At 40.4% G+C, this 21,935-nt stretch overlaps 2 protein-coding genes across 2 annotated transcripts in view; both read right to left on the reverse strand.

Annotated features, from left to right (window-relative positions):
• LOC117361203 (microfibril-associated glycoprotein 4-like) overlaps nt 1-18,582 on the reverse strand; it is a 55,987-nt gene extending 37,405 nt beyond the window's left edge. The window contains exons 1-4 of the mRNA XM_033946226.1: nt 17,919-18,582; nt 15,088-15,151; nt 7,392-7,546; nt 844-940 (exon numbers count right to left, since the gene is read on the reverse strand). Of these exons, the coding sequence (XP_033802117.1) occupies nt 844-940; nt 7,392-7,546; nt 15,088-15,151; nt 17,919-17,924 (322 nt within the window). The 5' untranslated portion in view covers nt 17,925-18,582. The remainder of the gene's footprint in view (nt 1-843; nt 941-7,391; nt 7,547-15,087; nt 15,152-17,918) is intronic.
• The window catches only part of LOC117361202 (microfibril-associated glycoprotein 4-like), a 153,689-nt gene that overhangs the window by 94,714 nt on the left and 37,040 nt on the right, over nt 1-21,935 (reverse strand). The gene's annotated exons all lie outside the window — the stretch shown is intronic.

Below are 21,935 nucleotides of genomic sequence, written 5' to 3' on the forward strand. Positions count from 1 at the left end.
GCGGTTTAGTAATAGGGTAGATAATGTGCATATGTGTAATGGTTCACAAATGTGTTATGGTTCACACATGTATACACTATTGGGAAAAGCGTGTGAACTAGAAAATGACATGGGGACAAATTTGTCTCCATCCCCGCAGGAACTCAATTTTCCTGTCCCTGTGAGTTTTGTCACTGTCCCTGTTCCTGCCCCATTCCTGTAAGCTCTACCTTAACTGCACAAGTCTCAGTCACTTATGATTTTAAAGTATTTGAGGCCTGTACAGATGAGGATGGAGTTTGCAGGAATGGGGCAGGGACAGGATAAGAACTCACCGGAATGGGAAAATAAGTTTCTGCGGGGACGGGGAAAAATTTGTCCCTGTGTAATTCTCTAGTGTGAACGCTTTGTAAAATTGGTGCACACTATCATTCGCAAACAAAAAACCCCACTAAATGTTATGTATTTCTGTTTGTTTTCATTTGTTAACATGTAATGACATTGGATTGCAAATGACAGCTCATCTCTAATTCTGCATATGAGTAGAAAGCACAATGGCAATTAAAACTTAGGGCTCCTTTTACTAAGGTGTGCTAACGTTTTTAGCGCACGCAGATTACCATGAGCTAACCTCACGCTACGCGGCTAGAACAAACGCCAGCTCAATGCTGGCGTTAGCATCTAGCATGCGGGCGGCATTGTAGCATGCGCTATTCCACGCATTAAAGCCCTAAGCAGCTTAGTTAAAGGAGCCCTTGGTGTAATGCTAGTGATAAAGCTAGAAGCTAATGCAAATTTTCAAGCACAGAGCCCTGAGGCTGCTGACCATTAGAAGTCACGCCTGGTATTTTAACTGAAACCTACCTAGCCAATATTCACCATCAGCCCGGCCAAATCCAGTCATGTAACTGTCCCAGTCTCGGTAGAAATTCACAGATCCATCAAATCTCTTCTGAAAAACCTGAATTCAAAATATATCAAATGAAATGAGATTCCATTGGCATGTCTGAGATCAGTGATATGTGGAATATATAAGACTCTGTTTTAGTATCTGGAGCTAGTGGGATGAATGAGTGATGCTACAGTGTTTAAGGTCATGATGGAATAAGTGAGTGAAACTCCAATTTATTGACAGAGGTCAGCGATGTAATACTTGAGTACCTGATTGTAAAACCGCTTTGATAACCTTGATAGGCGGTATATAAAACACCTAGGGCTCCTTTTACTAAGCTGTGTTAGGGCATTAACGTGCGTAATATCGCACGCTAAATGCCGCATGCGCTAGATGCTAATGCCAGCATTGAGCTGGCGTTAGTTCTAGCCATGTAGCATGGGGTTAGCGCGTGCTAATCTGCTGCATGCGCTAAAAACGCTAGCGCACCTTAGTAAAAGAAGCCCCTAATAAACTTGAGTTGCATTGTCTATTCTAACTGCTAATAAATTGATTCTTTGAAACTAAATATACAGTATACAAATAAAATCAATTTCCACAAATAATCCTATTACTAATGTTGGAAATCGTAATAACCTATTCCATAATTTAATTCCAATTGTAACTAATAAAAAAGTTAGGAACTACATTATAAATAAAAAAGTAAATCTATAGATAATAAAAAAAATACATAGGAATTTAAAAGTTGTCCCCTGTTCACATCTTGACCCTTCTGAATATGTACAACTATGATGTTATTACATTAATATGAGATCAGTGGGCAATAAAACATGTCTTATAAAAGACTGGCTAAATGGAAGGAAACCAGACATTCTATTTCTAACTGAGACATGGTTAAAATCTAATGACGATCCGATTGTTAATTAAATTTAGAAACATAGAAGATGACAGCAGAAAAGGGCAATAGCCCATCAAGTCTGCCCACTCTAATGACCCACCCCCCTTGATTTTACCCCCATAGAGATCCCACATGTGTATCCCATTTCCTTTTAAAATCTGGCACGCTGCTGGCCTCAATCACCTGAAGTGGAAGTTCGTTCCAATGATCAACTACCCTTTCGGTGAAGAAGAACTTCCTGGTGTCGCCATGAAATTTCCCACCCCTGATTTTCAGCGGATGCCCTCTTGTGGCCGAGGGACCTTTAAGAAAGAAAATATCATCCTCCACCTCAATACGGCCCGTGATATATTTAAACGTCTCTATCATGTCTCCTCTCTCTCTACGTTCCTTGAGTGAGTATAGCTGCAATTTATTCAGCCTTTCCTCATACGGGAGATCTTTGAGTCCCGAGACCATCCTGGTGGCCATTCGTTGAACCGAGTTGGAGTTGCCATGATATATATAAAAAATTATGTAGTAACAGAAGTGGATTCTTTTAAGTCCCCATATTTAGAAATTTTGGCATGTCAAATAAAGGATCCTAACCTGTGTGGTTCCTTAACTTGCATGCTAGCTTACTCCCCTCCTAATAACTAGAATCGAGCTAAACACAATTTTCAAGAATTTATTAAAAATTCAATATCTACTGATTATAATATGATTTTTGCAGATATAAATCTTCAGCTCGATCATCTTCAAGATAAGAATATTGGATTTTTATTCATTTTTACATGCATTAGATTATTTTAACCCACCATCTCATCAGACTGACATTAAAGGTCATCAATTAGATTGGGTCTCTTTCAAACAAGGCTCTAAACTTAATATTTGGTTGTGGGATATAAATCTTTGGTCTGATCATTTTATGTTAGACTTTACTGTGTATTGGAAAAAAAATGCAAGCATACCTCCAAGATTAACAAAAAAGAAATTCAGGAATTCGGCAAAAAAATAGATCCAATGTTATTTTGGAAATATTTAAATTATTTATTTATTTTAAAATTTCTATGATCATAAATGTAAATCCTATAATCTTTATGGAACAATGGAATGTTATGTCATCAATTATATTAGACTAGTCTTTAAGCCCGTTACATTAATGGGTGCTAGAACATATGTGTGTGTGTCTGTCTTTCTTTCTTTCTCTCTCTCTCCTTAGCCGCTTTCTTTCTTTCTGCCTTTCTTTTTCCTTGGCTGTCCATCACCACCCCTTGCCTGCTCCCCCTGTCCATTTTCCCTTCCTTTTACCTCCACTGTGCATCCCTTCCTTTTTTATCCTCCCTCCTCCTTCTTATCCCTATGATACTCTTACCTTGCTCTGCCCCTGATCAGAGGTTCCCGACAGCCGCCTAGTTGCACCCATTGGAAAAGTTCCCACTGCCTCATCCCGCACCCCTCCTGACGTGGCTCCCGCTGTCCTTTCTGTCTGTCTCTGTCCCTGGCCCCCTTTGCTTGTCTGTCTTTCTGTGTATCTCCCTGCCCATGTCTTTCTTCTTTTCTTTCTGTCTCCCTTTCTCCCTCTGTCTGTCTGTCCAAAGCAGCATTCCATCCCCCTCCATTTCCCTCCCCCCACAGCCCACACCAGTTCCCTGTGCACCTGTCCCTGTGTCTTTCTTATTTTCTTTGTGTTTCCCTTCCTCTCTCTGTCTGTCTGTCCAAAGCAGCATTCCCTCCCCCTCCATTTCCCTCCCCCCCACCAGTTCCCTGTGCAGCAGCATTAGCGTTTCCTCTACCCCCCCCTTTCCCTTCCCGCGGTACGGACTACAAAGGTGGTGATTCCAGCAGCGCTTGCATCAGTCTCCACACGTTGCTTCGGGCCCTTTTACTGCCCTGATTTACTCTGGCACGTCCCTGATAACATCATCAGAGACGCGGCAGAGCAAATCAGGGCAGTAGAAGGGCCCGAAGCAGCGTGTGAAGACTGATGCACACGCTGCTGGAATTGCCATTCGGGCTTGCGGGAAGAGAAGGGGGTGGGCGGCGGCAGGAGGAACGGAAATCGGCGGCGGCAGGAGGAACGGAGATTGTCGTCTGGCTGTGGTCCAGCTTGTGGAGGCGATAGGCTGGTGACGTATTAGCGCGCATGCGCACTCCTTCGGCCACAGACCTACAGCGCACAGAACACGCAAATAGGAGTGCGCATGCGCGGCTAGCTCTTTATTATATTAGATAAAATAGCCCCACTTCAAAGAAGGAAGAAAAAAATGGGTGATCAATATAACAGTGTTAAGTGGTTCTCAACAGAATTATTAGCCTTATAAAGAGTGCAGAAAATTAGAAAAAAGATGAAGAAAACATCAAACTGATGACTTAAAATCTTTACGGAGAAAAAAGATTGCCTTCAAAAGAAGCTGATACAAGAAAGGATTATTATTCTAAACTTATTGGGACAGATGTTAGTGACACAAAAAATGATTTAAACTTGTAGAGGAATTAACTAACACTACTAATTTAATTAATATTCCCATGGACAAACCACCAACAGCTCAACAACTGTAGCATGTTATTTTAAAAATAAGATTCAAGTTATTAGAAAACAATTTTCACCACAATGTGACTCCATATACTTGTTCTATAATAAAGATCTAAAAGTTATCAGAGAGGACCTTTACTGGATTAAATTTGACAAAATAGAGTGGGGTGACTTTATTAAAATATATGATAAATATATTAATTCTTATTGTTTTTTAGATATATGCCCATCATACATCCTAAGATGTGCACCTTTATCATTTAAAATGATTCTTTTAGATTGGCTAAATGAAATGCTTCAGAAAGGTTCTTTTCCCAAACATCTGAGTCAAATATTATTAACTCCATTATTAAAAGACACCAAAGTAAATATAAGTCAAATATCCAACTACAGACCATTAGCATCAATTCCATTTTTTGTAAAAATTATGGAAGAATTAGTAAATTCTCAATTAAATTTTTACATTGAAAAATTCAACATACTCTATCCTAATCAATCTGGATTCTGCAAGGGCCATAGTATGGGGACTATTCTAGGATCTCTAATGGATATTGTAAGAAGCAACATTTTGAAGGGTTATATAGTACTACGGTAATACTGCAATTTGATCTTTTGAGCACCTTTGACCTAGTTGATCATGTCATTATTAAGAATATTAGATGATTGTGGCTTATCTGGAAATATTCTAAATTGGTTCATTAACTTTTAAAAAAAGATTTTATAAAGTAAAAATGTCCAAAATGATATCCAAAGAATGGTCTCTTCCTTATGGTGTAACCCAAGGTTCACCACTTTCACCTATCCTGTTTAATATCTTCTTGCATTCTCTGGAGTTTTTTCCTGGAAAAGCCAAATTCATGTCATTTATATATGCAGATATTATTGCTCTCATTCCTTTTTCCTGCTCATTAGATCATATTAAATTAAAACTAAATTTTTTTGCATGAAGTTGTTAGAGAATTGGATGTTGAATCATCAACTTAAATTGAATAAGAATAAAACTAAATTATTTTTATGAAATCATCTTAATAGTGAAACTAAAGTATTAACCATAAATAAGATAGATTATCCACTAGCTAAAGTAATACAAATATTAGGAGGTCATTTTGATCACAATCTTTCACTATTACCTCAGGTCAACTTTTTTTTAAACTTTATTAATTTTCAAAACTAATACAAAGTGCCAGGAATTATACAGACATTAATAAACAAAATAAGCACTTAAATTCCACAAGTAACAATACAGAAGAAAAATATCCCTCGCCTCCCATCCAACAATTTAATCAAGAAATAAACCAGAAAGATATCCCCCCCACCCGCCCCATCCTGGATATGTATTAAAATAACAAAAATTTAGCAAATCTGGTTCTTCCCATTTTCCTATTCTTTTACTTATAAAGTCAGTTACTGATTGTTATAAAGTGCAAATATCAATAAAGATGATTGAACTAAAAAAAAAAAAAAAATTTAAACAAAGACAACTATGTTGAAGTAACAAAGGATGTCAACGGGCCCCAAACCAATTTAAATAATTTTCTATGCCCCAACATATCAGCATACATCTTTTCATATTTGTAACCTAAACATAAACTGGCCCACCAAAATGGAAAGTTGAGGTGGTCACAATTTTTCTAATTGCGGGTTATCATTTGCATAGCGATCCTTGTCATTATTAGGAAAAGCCTGCCTTTGTAGCGATCCATGGGAGGCTTGATATGCAGCAATATTCCACATATAATTGCCTCATACATCAAAGGGATTGTTGATTCCAGTATGAGGTTAATCTGTCCCCATATTGACTTCCAGAAGTTGAGTATCAAAGGACAATAGAACAACAGATAATCCAGTGTCCCAATGTCTAAATGACAGTGCCAGCATCTATTAGATTTAGATCTATCTAACTTGTGTAACCTAACAGGGGTCCAAAAAGATCTATGTAATAGAAAAAAACATGTTTGTCTCATAGATGCTGACGCTGTACATCTCATTCTCCAAGTCCAAATTTGTGGCTATCGAGACGTAGAAATATACTGCTTTATCTTAATGTTCCAAATGTCTCTAAGACTAATTTTGGTTTCTTATTCAAAAATTCAGAAATTAATTTATACCACCGGGCGGCCTGATGTCCCAGAAAATCTGTCTGGAAGCATAGAACCTGCAAGCTATAATGATTTTTAAGATTCTGTCAATCAGGTAACCTGCTTCAACTACAACCACCTATAATTTTGAGACTTTGAAATACTGAATGATTGTTGCAGTCGTGAAAAATCAAGCAGTTTCCCATTAGATATAACATCATCTAATATACGAATGCCTGTCTGCATCCAATGCTTCTAGAAGATCCCAGACTCTCCTATTTGAACCTTAAGGATTGATAAGCAGATTGCTCTACTGGAACATTTGTTAATTTATTAATAAATTTCAGTTCAACTTTTAATAAAAAAAAGTATTTTGGTCTTTTCTTGAAACTTAGAGAGATTAGAAAGTACTTAGTACTAATAGGCGGAATTGATAATTATCTATCTTTAGTTGTGTCTCAACTGGACTATTGCAATGTCACATTTTTAGCCTACCCTACATGTATAATAAAAAACAACAACTACAAAAGCTTCAGAATACAGCCATTAGATTAATCTTCAGATTGAAAAAAGTGATAAAATTACAACTCATTTACATGAATTACACTGGCTTCCTATAGAACAGAGAATACTTTATAAATTCTATTGAATTCTATTTAAAATATGGTTTGGAGAAACTCCTGATTAAATCCCACATCTTGTTAAATTTTCTAATAACCCATCTTTGAACCTAAGAAATAATGATACTTTTCGGTATTTAGTCATTAGGAACATTAGATACAATAGAACTTTTATCTCCATATGGACATATCATGCATCAAAACTATGGAAAGCATTATCAACTAATAACTACCAATCTAATTTTAAATGTTTCATAAAAGACCTATCTTTTTCAAGAATTTGATACAAATGATTCCTAAATATTGTTTTTAATTTGTATCACCATAATTACTCATGTAAACTGCTGTGAACTTCATGGAGGTATTGGCAGTATACAAATAAAGATTGTATTGTATTGTATATACTCACCAGCCACTTCCCTCCATCGGTGCTCATGTCACAGTAGACTGGGATAGGTTCCCAGGGCCCCATAGGGTATATCAGGTAGACACCACTAGTTACATAGCCTTGAGAATAGATATCATCGCAGTCCTGAGGGGTGCAAGGATCTTGACATGTCAATACTAGAAAGCATGCCATAAGAGAAATGTAGAAAAATCATGAGAAAAATATAAAAAATCCTCGGTAGAGACAGAATGTTACTTTATTAAACAAACAAAATCTGGAAGTCAGATTGTTTTTTCCAGTATAATTAAAAAGCTTTTCATGCTTTCAGAGAATCAGATCAGGACTTACAAAATACAGATTACTAAGGCTCTGGAGAGTTGGAGGTGGGAAGAATGGAATAAAAGATAAAAATCTGGAGAAACCTTTAGTCCTGGGGACTGGCCTTCCATTCCTGCATTGAGCATGAAATGCTGGCCATTTTTGAGCTAAATTTAGACATCTTAGATGCCATTCACAAGCATGAAAACCATATTTTACTCATGTAAAGATAGCATATACATAGATATGGGGATTTTAGAAAAGGTGATATGAAAGAAAGAGTAATCTGGATGTGTTACTCCTCCTCCTCATTTCTATAGTGCTACTAGACATGTACATATTATATGCAGGTACTCTCTCTGCCTATAGTGGACTCACAATCTAAGGACTTCTTTTATTAAGGTGCGCTAGCGATTTTAGCGCACGCTACAATGCCGTGCATGCTAGCCCCACGCCAAATAGAAAATACTAATGCCAGCTCTATGGAGGTATTAGCGTGTAGCACGCGCGGCAATATAGCGTGCGCTAAAACCGCTAGCGCCCTTTAGTAAAAGGAGTCCTAAGTTTTGTACCTGAGGAAATGGAAGGTTAAGTGACTTGCCCAGGGTCACAAGGAGCTGCACTAAACATTAGGCTACTCCCTCCACTGGGTAGTCATTCAACATATAAGTGCACTTTGTATTTGAATACTGCAATATACCATAGCATTTTTACCTGCTTAAAGTACAAATATCTTGTCTTTTGGTCCTTGGCTTGGAGGAGTGTGTGATGGTTGAGATTTGCTCAAAATCCACTTGCCCTAAGAAAATGCTTCACTTTTTGAAAATGGCTCTCTTTTTCATGGCTATCATTTATATGTACAATATATGTATGTATAAGTGTAACACTTGTATGACCACCACCAAGTAGCCTTTTTGTGCTAAGGCTGCCATTGAAAGAGAAGACTGTTAGTACTCAGAGCTGACATTTTAAAAATCATCTTGAGCCAGTTCTATATAATTCAGTCCTGTTTGTATGCCCGGAAAAAGCCAATACAAGTCTGGCAAAACGGGCTCCATCGGAATTGGACTGTTGTGAAACTTTTAAAATAAGTTTGGTGACTCTTTATTTATATCACTGCTGATCTACATTCACATAGAGGTCTCCCATATGAAGTTAATCTTTTTTTGTGTGTGTGCATGTTTATAAAATGTTCCTGTCTCGTGTGCATAGTGCCACATATATGTACATCTTTGGTGGTACTGTATTTTTTTAAATGAGAGTCTCAATGATCACTTAGCATTTTATAATATTGTCTTAGGTTTAAATGGGCAGGCTTAGATATCAGTTTGTTCACTTACACAACTTATGCAAAGATAGTCTCTTCATGACAAAAACAACTTCTAGTGCAAAAGGCGTATGAGTCTTGAACCAGTGAGTTATTCACCTCTAATTGCGAGTTGTGTAGAAGGCGTAATCTAAATTTTTTGGCTTACTTCATCACTGGGCTGTACTGTAGTTCCTCAGTTTCTTATTCTACACGTGAATTGGAAGGTCTTTCTAATCTGCTCTGCTTCTAGTTTATTATTTTCAGGTTTTTATCCAGATTTTGAGGCTTTTTGGTGCTTCAGAGGTCCAAGCTAAAGTGAAATTATGACTTCTAGTAACAAATAAAAGGTATTTGGTTTTTATATGAAAAGAAAAGGGAACTCAGAAACCTGCTCATAAACTGATGAAATACTAAAAGATTTAAGTCTGAGACTTATCAGTTCCAGATTTCAATCACCTCTCATATTTTCAAACACCCTATTTTGTGTGTTAATTAGTTTTTAATATTTTTACATTTATATATATATTTTGTATATTTCAACTTGACTAACTTCAAACAGAGGGTTGGAGTAAAGGGACATTACTCAGACTGGCAATGGGTCACGAGCGGAATTCCACAGGGGTCGTTGCTGGGACCGCTCCTATTCAATATATTCATTAACGACCTGGAAGCAGGAACAAAATGTGAGGTTATTAAATTTGCGGATGACACCAAACTATATCGCAAGGTCAATAACATGGAGGACTGCGAAGATCTCCAAAAAGATCTGACAACACTGGAAAAATGGGCCAAAAAGTGGCAAATGAGTTTCAATATAGGGAAATGCAAGGTCATGCATATAGGGGAAAAAAACCCGATGTTCACTTATAAAATGGGGGGATCAGCGTTAGGGATGAGCGACCTTGAAAGAGACCTGGGAGTGATAGTAGACACAACATTGAAGGCGTCGGCGCAGTATGCCACGGCCTCAAGGAAAGCAAACAGAATGTTGGGTATCATTAAGAAGGGTATCACGACCAGGACAAAGGAAGTCATCCTGCCACTGTATCGTGCTATGGTGCGCCCGCACCTGGAATACTGTGTTCAGTTCTGGTCGCCGTACCTCAAGAAGGACATGGAGGCACTTGAGAGGGTCCAGAGAAGAGCAACTAAGCTATTAAAGGGCATGGAGGACCTCTCATATACTGACAGACTGAAAAAGCTAGGGCTTTTCTCCCTGGAAAAGCGGAGACTTAGAGGAGACATGATAGAAACCTTCAAGATCATGAAGGGCATAGAAAAAATAGACAGGGACAGATTTTTCAAATTAAGGGGATCAATAAGTACAAGGGGGCACTCAGAGAAATTGAAAGGGGAGAGGTTTAGAACAAACACCAGGAAGTTCTTTTTCACACAGAGGGTGGTGGATACATGGAACGCGCTACCAGAGGATGTGATAAACAGGAGCACGCTACAGGGGTTCAAAGAAGCTTTGGATAGGTACTTGGAAGACAAAGGGATTGAGGGGTACAGATAAGAGTAGAAGTAGATTATAGGGATGGGATTAGAGGTAAGTTACAAAATTAATCAGGGACCACTGTTCAGGCACTAGGCCTGATGGGCCGCCGCGGGAGCGGACCGCTGAGCAAGATGGACCTCTGGTCTGACTCAGCGGGGGCAACTTCTTATGTTCTTACTACTGTGCAATCATTAAGCCCTTTATTTATGTCTATTTATTTTATTCAATACCATTCTCCCAGGAGAGCGCAGAATGGTTTACATGAGTTTATTCAGAAACTCAAGCATTTTTCCCTGTCTATCCCGGCAGGCTCACAATCTTATCTAGCGTACCTGGGGCAATGGGGGGATTAAGTGACTTGCCCAGGGTCACAAGGAGCAGCGTGGGCTTGAACTTACAACCCCAGGGTGCTGAGGCTGTAGCTTTAACCACTGCGCCACATTCTCCCAATGTGAATTAAGTCGTTCTAGAATGTAATCAAATGCACATAGACCGAAAATAGTTGAAAGAGGAAAAATAAATAAAGAGTCACCAAACTTATTTTAAAAGTTTCACAACGGTCCAATTCCGATGGAGCCCGTTTTGCCAGACTTGTATTGGCTTTTTCCGGGCATACAAACAGGACTGAATTATATAGAACTGGCTCAAGATGATTTTTTAAAATGTCAGCTCTGAGTACTAACAGTCTTCTCTTTCAATGGCAGCCTTAGCACAAAAAGGCTACTTGGTGGTGGTCATACAAGTGTTACCCTCCTCAGATCTCAAAAAACAGTGACTGTCATAGCCTATGTTAAGGTTTGGAAAATGTTTCAGCGCTGGTGTGCTAAGCATAACGTGGAGCCTTTTAAGGTTCCAATGTCTGTAGTTCTAGCATTTCTTCAGGATGAGCTTGAAAATGTCCTAGCAGTTGGTTCCCTCAAAGTGCATGTGGCAGGCTTCATGCTTTAGGGATAGAGTAGAGAAAGTTTCTTTGGCTTCCCATCCTGTTAAAGCAAGAGTTTTGAAGGGAGCATTGAAACTGCATCCTCCTGTGTGGCAGCCATTCCCAATGTAGAATTTTAACATTGTCTTACAGGCCCTCTGTAAATCTCTCTACAAGAGGCTTTGCTGATAGATCTTACCATTAAGATGGTTTTTCTAGTAGCTATCATCTCAGTGAGAAGGGTCTCGGAGCTCCAGGCTTTCTAGTGTAGAGAACCTTTCCTCACATTTATGGAGGCTGGCGTCTCACTGTGCACAGTCCCTTGTTTTCTGCCAAAGGTGGTCTCGACATTCCATGAAAATAAAGAAGTGCTACTGCCTGTGATCCATGCCATAGGTTTGAAGAAAAAGGACAAAATTTTGGCATTGCTGGATGTTAGGAGAGTTCTCCATTACCTTGAGGTGACAAATGATTTTCATCTCTCAAATCATCTTTTTGTTCTAACGAGTCCTAGCCACCTGGGGAAGCCAGCTTCTAAAGGCTTCCATTTCAGGATGGATTTGCATGGTTATTTCTTCAGCATACATTGGATGTGGTAAGCAACTACTGATTTATTTGAAAACCACACTTTACACACTCTTCTTCATGGGTTGAGTCCCAGACATTTTCGTCCAAGGAGATTTTATACGGCAGCTATGTTGTCCACCCCTCCATATTTTCTTGAAAATTTACAGGGTGGATGTAGCAGTATGGCTGGATTCCACTTATGGGCCCTCAGTGCCCACAGCAGGTTCATCTACCCCATCCTAGACTCAGTGGATTGCTTTGATACATCCCACTGGTTCAAGATTCATATGCTTTTTGCATTAGATGAGAAGATTAGGTTCTTACTTCAATAATCTTTTTTTTTCTAGTAGAAAGGAATATGAGTCTTGAAGGCCCATCCTGTTAGAATGCATTTAGCCTGCTTACTGTCTTAGATAAGCATGTGTTACCAGATGTTTGGTTTTCTCTTGTCAGACAGGTTCAAAGAGTGATGGCTTAATTCTCTGTTACAAAGTAGCAAGAAAGAGACTGTCAGAGCTACATAAGTGTTAGTGCTGGTTGTACTCAGGTGGATGGCATACTTGTTCTACCTTGTTTTAAGTTATGTTCCTATTGACTTTAATTTGTTTAATTGTAATCATTGCAGAGCAGAGTAGAATTGGCTTTCATGTGGAGGTTCCCGTACCCTTCCTGTTTGTTTCTCCTCTTATAGTGGTTGTCAACTGCTTTGGTACGAACTGAAGAACTACAGCACAGCCCAGTGATACAGGATGTGGAGCCAAAATATGTAGATGATGCCTTTAACACAACTCATGATTAGAGGTGAATAACCCACTGGTTCAAGACTCATATGCCTTTCTACTAAAAAGATTATTGAGGTAAGAACCTAATCTTCCCTTATTGAAATTTGGGCACTGGTTTTGCAAACTACATTCCCCAAAGAAACTTTGAGGCTGATTCTATAAACAGCGTCCCGATTATAGGCAGTGGTAGATGTCCTACTGCTGTCAAACCAGCCAATCAAGATGCATGTTTAAAAAAAAACCCTGAGGCAGGCCGCCTATACTGTTGGTATCTGTTGCCGGTGCAGGAAGACATGTTGGGACACTTAAGCTCACCTAAGGCTGAGCACGGGCATGGTTTTACCCGGAAGTGGCCTTGGGCAAGCTTATGTGGCCCTAGGCATTTCCCTGGGGTCACAATAGACACTGATGTGTAGGCCAGCAAAATGCTGGCCTACATTTCAAATAGATGCAGCCACTAAGCTGATTGTGGCAAGGGAATCCCACTGCTGTGATCAGCTCAGTGGCTGCAGCAGGGGAGGTTCCCTTCTACTGCCACCCCTGAACCCCCCCCCCCCGAAAATGTCTGTGACAGGAGGGATGCCTACTCCTTTCTGCCGCCATCCTGAACCCTCCCCTATGAATGTCCATGGTAGGAGGGATGTCCACTCCCTCCTGCTGCCACCCCCGAACCACCCCGTGAAAATCCGCAGTAGGAAGAATGTCCACTCCCTCCTGTTGCCAGCCTCCAGAACCACAAACACCTTCCCCTGGAACCATAAATATTCCCCAGAACTGCTGACACACCCATGGAATACCCCCAACCCCCTAAGACCAGAACCCCCCTGACACACCTATCTCTACCCCGACAACCCACTCCCACCTCCTGTACCTGTAAGTAGAAAGCCAGGCTGGAGGGATCCTCACACCCTCTGGCTGGCAGGCCCGCCACTCCAAAATGGTGGTCCTTCGCCTTCCCGGTACATTCTGAATGCACTGGGGAGGGGCCTAAGGCTCCAACTGGCTCAGATGTCTAAAGCCCCCCTATAGGAGGGGCCTTAGCACCTGGGCCAACTAGAATATTAGGCCTCCTTCCCTGTGCATCCGGTGATGCAGGGGGGGTGACTTAAGACTCTGGCCAGGTACCTAAGGCCCCTCCCATATTTGAGGATACAAGGTTTCTAGATCTCTATAATAAAACATAACTTTTGCATACATTTTATTACTGCCATAACATTAACCAAAATTTTACTACTCTCAACAACAATTCTTGTCCCAACCAATTGCATGCAAACCCAAGCAGCAGAAATCTGTCACAACAAAAATTCTATCGTGACAAGATTCTGGCATGGGAAAATAATCCTGGCTAATTATGCCAATTCTATCATGGGACAGAAATCCTACCTAACTATGCCAATTCTGTAGCCCTGCCCTCTCTGGCTCAAACGCTACAGTCCTTCAATAGAAGGGGCCCTAGGTATCTGGCCAATCAGAGTCTTAGGTTACTCCCACTGCATCCCCAGATGCAATGGGAAGGAGGCCTAAGGCCATTCCTATGGGAGAGGCCTTAGGCATCTGAGCCAATCAGAGTCTTAGGCCCCTCCCCAGTGCATCCCATAATGCACCAGGAAGGTGAAGGCCCATCATTTTGGATTGCCAGGCCTGCCAGCCAGAGGGTGTGAGCATCCATCTAGCCAGACTTGATGCACAAGGGGTGGGGGGAGGTAGTCGGGGTAGAGGTAGGTGTCTCGTGAGGGTGTTGGTGGTTCCAGAGGAGGGGCAGCAGTATGGAGTGGGCATCTTTCCAGCCACAGACATTCTTGCGATGGGGGGGGGGAGTGGTCAGGGGTGACAACAGGAGGGAGTGGGCATCCCTCCTGCTGGGGAATTTCGCAGAGAGGGGCAGGTTCCCTGTTGCAGCTGCTCATTTGATCGTGGCAGAGGGATTCCCGCACCATGATCAGCTGATGGCAACATGATTCTCTAACCAACACTTGGGACATGGGCACTGGTTAGATAATCAAGCTGGTTAAGTGGGGTTAGGTATCCGTTCATTATGGCAGATGCAATTCTGTACAGGACGTCAGTGTGTGATTCTCAGCAGCTGCTTAGGTGGCTGCTCAGACCTATACAGAAGCTGCCCCAAAATGTAAAAATAAAAAAATCATATGGAGAGAGACATATTTTAGATATACATGTAAATTGTTTTGATATATGCTGTGATTGATATGTACTGTTTGGTTATTTACTTGAGAAATTTGAGTGCTGGTATAATGTTTACAGAAGGTCTATTCTTGGAATTGGTTTATAAATAAAAATAATTGTGAAAACACATTGCTTACAGGAATCTGTTACATTGCTGTCAAGAAACAGGAGGAAGAGGGATAGATAGAATGTCAGCAGCTCCTGAAAAACAGAAGAAATGTAAAAGCCGAATCGGGATATGACAATTTTCAAAGCCCTTTATTCAAATAAATAGTAATTTATTCACATAAATTGTCAATCTGAAAATAGCTCTCCCTCAATAAAGATGTGCTTTCTTTGGAAACAAAACAAAAATTTCAACACTACTACCTGTTTTATTTCATTTTAAAATTAATCAGTTACATGTAGATGTTATCTATTGGATGTAATTGATTTTCATATCTCAAAGGAGCCCTTAATGTCGGGCGGTATATAAAGTTTTTAAATAAATAAATAAAGATAATAGGTAGGATCAATGCAGAACAATCTGCATTAATCCTATATTATTTTTATTTATTTAAAAACTTTATATATCATCTCACATTAAGGGCTCCTTTTACTAAGCTGTGTTAGGGCATTAACGAGCGGAATAGTGCGCGCTAGACACTAACGCCAGCATTGAGCTGGCGTTAGTTCTAGCCATGTAGCATGGGGTTAGCACGCGCTAATCCGCGTGCGCTAAAAACAATAGTGCACCTTAGTAAAAGGAGCCCTAAATGTTTTAAAATGTTATTGCATGTATATGTTTGTTATTACATCCTAATCTGTTGCATTGGTTTTCTTAGGTACACTCTGGGCTCCTTTTACTAAGGTGCGCTAGCGGTTTTAGCGCGCGCTACATTGCCATGCATGCTAACCCCACGCTAGGTGCCAAAAACGAATGCTAGCTCAATGGAGGCGTTAGCGCGTGCGGCATTGCTGCTGCGCTAAAACCACTAGCACAGCTTAGTAAAAGGAGCCCTCTGTGTTCAGCCAAACATGATTAGGTAGCTGTGGTCTATAAAAATTACAGTAGTATTGTATTGTAATATAATTTATTATGTATGCTTAGACCTCTTGCTATTTGGATGTGTACATATATAAGAAATTAAAGTACAGTAAACAAACACAATTTAATCAAATTTTGCTTCATTTTTGTACAGTACTCCCCCGAAATTCACAGGGATTCTGTTCCAGGAATACCCGCGAATTTAAAAAAACCGCAAATGCGGTTTTACCTCTGTCAAAAGGCAGGAGAGGTAGAAGAGGGCAGCTGGGGCACCGGCGGGTACAGAAAATCATTTGCGGTATGCTCTGACCACTTCTTCTTGTTACTAAAGTCAGGCTACACCAATCAGGAGCTGCTTTGACACACAGCTCCTGATTGGTGTAGCCTGACTTTAGTACAGGAAGAGACGGTCAGAGCATACCGCAAATGATTTTCTGTACCCGCCGGCGAATTACTGTGAATTACTGAGTCCACGAACAGCGAATTTGTGGGGAAACACTGTATTTTTAATCTTTATTAGATTTTCAACAGCATTACAAAGAGATATAGAGAGGCCTTTTTTTTTAAATTTCTTTATTCATTTTAAAGCCATAAGTAAGTGCACAATATAATACAATCATATAACTCTATAAAAGCACTTAAATACAAATACAATTATAATCTATGACAAAAAGATATATCACCCTCCCCCCCTAATTATAACCAAAAACTACACTTAAAATGAGAAATTGAAAAATACATTCCTTCTGTCTTCATCGTGGCATGGCTGGCTCCTGAAGTTAAAATAGGTGCAAGAGGAGCTGGGGAGGAGATGCCAAGTCTGACACGGGCACAATTTTTTTTACCACAGGAGCCTTGGGGGGGGGGGGGGGGAACCAATCAAGCGAGTTTTTCTTACTTCCTATGGGGAAACTCGCTTTGATATATGAGCACTTTGGTTTACGAGCATGCTTCTGGAATGAATTATGCTTGTAAACCAAGGTTCCACTGTACATGTATACTGGGTTTGTCTTTTTAAGGCTAAAAGACCTCAAGTGTTCACAGCTGTCTGGATCTGGAAATTATCCTACCAAGACAACCTATTGTGAACTATCATTGGTCTTAATTGCCTTTCTTTTATCACTCTTTTTAATTTTTTAATTGGTTTTTTTGGTCTTATTATATTTTGTTATATTTTATTTGCTAAGACCTAAAGTGATGGTGATCTGTCAGCTACTACTCAACAGAATTACTATTTTCAATTCATTGCTCATATTAGTGTTTGTCAAGGCTTACATATTTAATGAAGTCTAATACTTAGCTTTTGAAATCCGGTTGTTATGGTAGTGCTGGCAGCACACAGCTATATTGGAGAGCTGTAGAAATGGCTCAGCTGGTGTTCACAAATCGTGGCTGAGTCACAAATGCTCTTGAAGAAAGCACACAAACAATGACAATGAACCCTCCCCCCTCAAGAAATGACAGGAGTGTGCTGGAGTTTTTTCTACGAGGGGCTATTGAAAAGAATGAAGTTAAGAGGTGATAGGCTCAGGAGTAATCTAAGGAAATACTTTTTTACGGAAAAGGTGGTAGATGTGTGGGACAATCTCCCGGAGGAACTGCCATCATGTTTCTAGTGTGGAGCCATGAAACTTGCAGGTTATTCTACACTTTTCTTGAGACTTTTTGTTTCATTTCATATCATTGAAACAGCAAGTGTCAAGAAAAGTGTGGAATAACTTGTAAGTTTCATGGCTCCACATCATTCTCTTCTTGGTTCGACTGAGAACTTTTTCTAGCTTGGAGTTCTATTATCTCCAGGGCTGAGATTATTGCCTCTATATAAATCTTGTCTCTTCTGGCTTAAGGAGAAGTATGATCATCAAATTATGCTACCCTGGCAAATCCAGGCACTATACAGTGCTAAAAATATTATGATATTATTTTCATGTATGACCTTACCTTCATCTTGCAGAATGGATGTTTCAGACGTCAGACTTGTATTTAGCAGTTGTGCCTCAACAAAAGAAATTTCTGCCTTCTTATTGAAAATGTTTAGATTTTGTTTCCAATATTATAATCAGAGTACCCACAGACATAAGACTAGGCAGTCATTTCAAATCTGTAGATAGTGATCCTAACTCAACAATAAATGCCCTACACCTGGGCACTGCCCTATTGTCCCCATTGGTTGGACATCAGACACCTTCACAAAGATTTGGTTGGGGGAAACTAGGGAGGTTTTAGGTAGAAAGGAATCTCAGACAACTGGCAGGGGCCAATGTCTCCAGGGCAGGTAAAATTATATAAAAGCCCATCACTTCCCGGTCTTCTTATTTAAATATTTACTTAGGTAAGAAACTGGGATAGTTGTTACAGAATGGCATATTCAAAACCAATGCTTGTTTACATAACTGACAAACTGGCAAGACCAGATTTGATATCCTCAATGAAAAAAGAATAAAGGTAAAATTTCAAAGTATAAAATAAATACAGCATTTCCTACAGAAAGTTGTACAAAACAAAGCAAAAACAAACCAAAGAATAAAGCAGTTGGCTGCTTTCATGTCACATTATTTACAGTAAAAGTACTTTGTTCCTCAATGAAGCAAATAGTTTACTTTCTCCTTTGAATTAACCATTCACATGCCTGTAAAAGAAAATATTGATAATTATAGACAAATTTTAATAGATACTGGTCACTGTTAACAGCAGCAGTTTGTAGATAGATTCTGTGAGAGGGGTTAGAAAATTATGTCAACTACTGGTAAATTTATATATAGCCTTCTAACTTGGGCTTTTTCTTTTATGGTAAGGCATATAGTCCATTTTTATTTTTGTAGAATCTATAAAAATGTTTTATGCTCACTATAAGTAGATAAAAACAGCAGAACTCCTTCACTGTCCCTTCCATTTTTCTCTTTCTGTCTCCAATCCCTCCCCCATGAACTGGCATCTCACTCTTCCCCTTTCATCCCTCCTTTCCCTCCTTCCCATCCCAACTCACCCCACAGTCTGGCATCTGCTTCCCTTCCCCTATGTTCTGGGATCTCTTTCTTCTCTTTCTCTTCCATCTCCCCCTCTCCCTCCATGCTCTGGCATCTCCTTTCCCTCCCTCCTTTCCTTCCCTATGATCTGGCATCTCAGTCTCCTTCCCTTCCCTCCCTCATGCCCTGGCATCTCCTCTCCTCTCCTTCCCTTCCATCTCTCCCTCCCCCTCTATACTTTGGTATCATCTCCCTTTCCTTTCCTCCTTCCTTTCTTCTTGGTCTAGCAATTCTGTCTTCTTCTCTTCCCTCCCCCCATGCCCTATCTCTACCTCCCCTTCCATGGTCTGGCATCCCCTCTCCTTCCTTTCCCTCCCTTCCTTCTTGATGGTCTTGCATCTCAATCTCAATCTCCTTACCTTCATTCCCCCATGCTTTCTCTTCTCCTTTCCTTCCATCTCCCCCTCCCCCTCCATGCTCTGGTATCTCTTCTCTTTTTTCTTTCCCTCCCTCCCTTCCTTCCCTATAGTATTACATCTCTCTTTCCTCTCTTCTCAAGTTTCAAGTTTCTTATACCGCTCAATCAAACTTCTGAGCAGTGTACAATCAAAAGACAGCTGTTGTCATATCTATATAATAAGTTCAAACAATGGCAAACAGAAACAAATGGGAAAAGAGGAGGAAGGCTACTAAAATGGTACATGGTCTTCATTATAAGGCATATGGGGACATACTTAAAGATATTGATATGTATACTTTGGAGGAAAGGTGGGAAAGGGGAGATATGATAGAAATATTTAAACACCTAAGTGGTGTAAATGCGCATGAGTCAAGTCTTTAATTTAAAAGGAAGCTCTGAATTGAGAGGGCATAGGATGAAGTTCAGAAGTGATAGGCTCAGGAGTAATCTAAGCAAATACTTTTTTACAGAAAGGGTGGAAGATGCATGGAACAGTCTCCCAGAAGAGGTGGTGAAGACAGAGTCTGTGTCTGAATTCAAGAAAGCATGGGATAGGCATTTTGGATATCTTGAAGAGATAATGATTACTATGGATGGGCAGACTGGGTGGGCCATTTGGCCTTTATCTGCCATCATGTTTCTATGTTTCTATACATCACCCAAATTCCTTTTTTTCTTATTTGTTGTCTGGAGATTTATTTTTTCATCAAGTTAGTTCAAGTTTCTCTTTTTTCTGCTTTCCTGTCTTCTGCAAATTGTTGTTGTCCATTGGTTCCTCCTACCATGGTCCATCATTTCTCCCTCTTTCCCACCGTACAGCAGCATCCTAAGTCTCTTCTGCCCCAGATCCATCTCCCTTGCTTCCCCTCTCCAATCCTGCACAGCATTTCTTCTTCTCTCCTCCACCTCTATGTGCAACACATCTCCCTCTCTCACACTGTCCAACATCTCTCTCCCTCTTTTATTCCCTCCTTTGCTGCAAAGTGAGTGGGAAAAGAGAGAGAGAGATGGATCCAGGGTGCATATTTCTTGCCCCTTCTACAGTCACGTCCAACATTTCTCCCTCTCTCATCTTCTGGCCCTTGGGCAGTTTCTTTTGCCCCTCCCCATCAGCCACATGTCTAACATTTCTCCTTCTATCACCCCTCTTCAGCACCATGCCATGTTTCTACCTCTATTCCCTCCACCAACATTCCTCCCTTTTGCATCCACCATGTCCAACATTCCTCCCTCTTGCATCTCTTTCCACCTGTCACACCCTTCTCTCTCCACCACAACATTCAATATTTCTTCCTTCTTCTTCTCCACCACCATGTCCAACAATTCTCCCTTTTTCTTCCTTTCCCCATGTGCACCATCTCTCTTTCCTTCCTGCTCCACACATCCATGTCCAACAATTAGTGGCACCTTTCTTTTCCCTTCCTCACCAGCAGCATCTCTCTTTCACTCCCATCCCATCCCCTAGCCCATGCACCATCTTTTCTCTCCCTCTTCATACCCCCCTCCTAGCCCATGCAACATCTCTTTCCCTCCTTTCCCAAACCCATCCAGCCCATGCAGCATCTCTTTCTCTCCCTTCCCACCTAGCCCCAGCTCGTGCAGCTTCTTACCTGCTTTTCTTTTCAGGATGACGACTGTTTCTTCGCTCCTCCATGTGTCAGAGGGAAGGTTTCTGGGTCAGCCGCATGGAGGAAGGAATGCTGCCGGTGACCTCAAAAGAGTAACCAAGTGCGGCTGGATACAACCTGATGCTGGAGGAAGGCACCACACTCACTGGAGCCCCAAACAAAATCATCTCCGTAGGATCCCTGTGAGTCTGGAGGGGATCTCTTTGGGATCCCCGAGGACCTGGAGGGGATCCCCATGGAAAAAGATTTCCAGACTAGATTGTTCACATGTTTCAAAGTTTAGTGATCTGACTAATGTGACTCCCAGTACTTTTGAGGTTTTCTCAGTGTTGAATCTGGTGCCTGTTGTCAGATCAATGGATGTTGGGATTAGGTGTATATGTCATCCGAACCATAATAGTTTGTTTTTGTCCATATTTAACTATTCCTGTACGTTAGTTATCACTCTGGATAGTGTGATGGTCATATTTGCTTGGTTCAGACTTGCAGGGATTAATAGGAAAACATCATCTGTGTATAATTTCCAAAGCATCAAATTCAGTGTAGTCATAAAGACGGATAAAGGGGATCCTTGAGGTATGGAGCATGGTGGAGATCAATCTAGTGAGAGAAGGATCCAACTTTTATCACTCTGTAGCTTCTTTTCATCAAGAAGCCTTGGAACCATTGTAAAACTTATTTCACTAGTCTGTTTAGCATCAAAGTGTGGTTGACTGTGTCATGTAGATAAAGGTGAGCCAGTTGATATTGTATATCTGGATTTTCAAAAGGTATTTAACAAAGTACCTCTTGAAAGATTCCTGAGGAAATTAGATTGCCATAGGATAGGAGGTAATGTGCTATTGTGTATTTTTTAAAAATCTTTATTCATTTTTTAACTTTCAATAAATGTAACATAAGATAC

This window comes from Geotrypetes seraphini, chromosome 5, assembly GCF_902459505.1.
Source record: "Geotrypetes seraphini chromosome 5, aGeoSer1.1, whole genome shotgun sequence".
Classification (NCBI taxonomy): domain Eukaryota; kingdom Metazoa; phylum Chordata; class Amphibia; order Gymnophiona; family Dermophiidae; genus Geotrypetes; species Geotrypetes seraphini.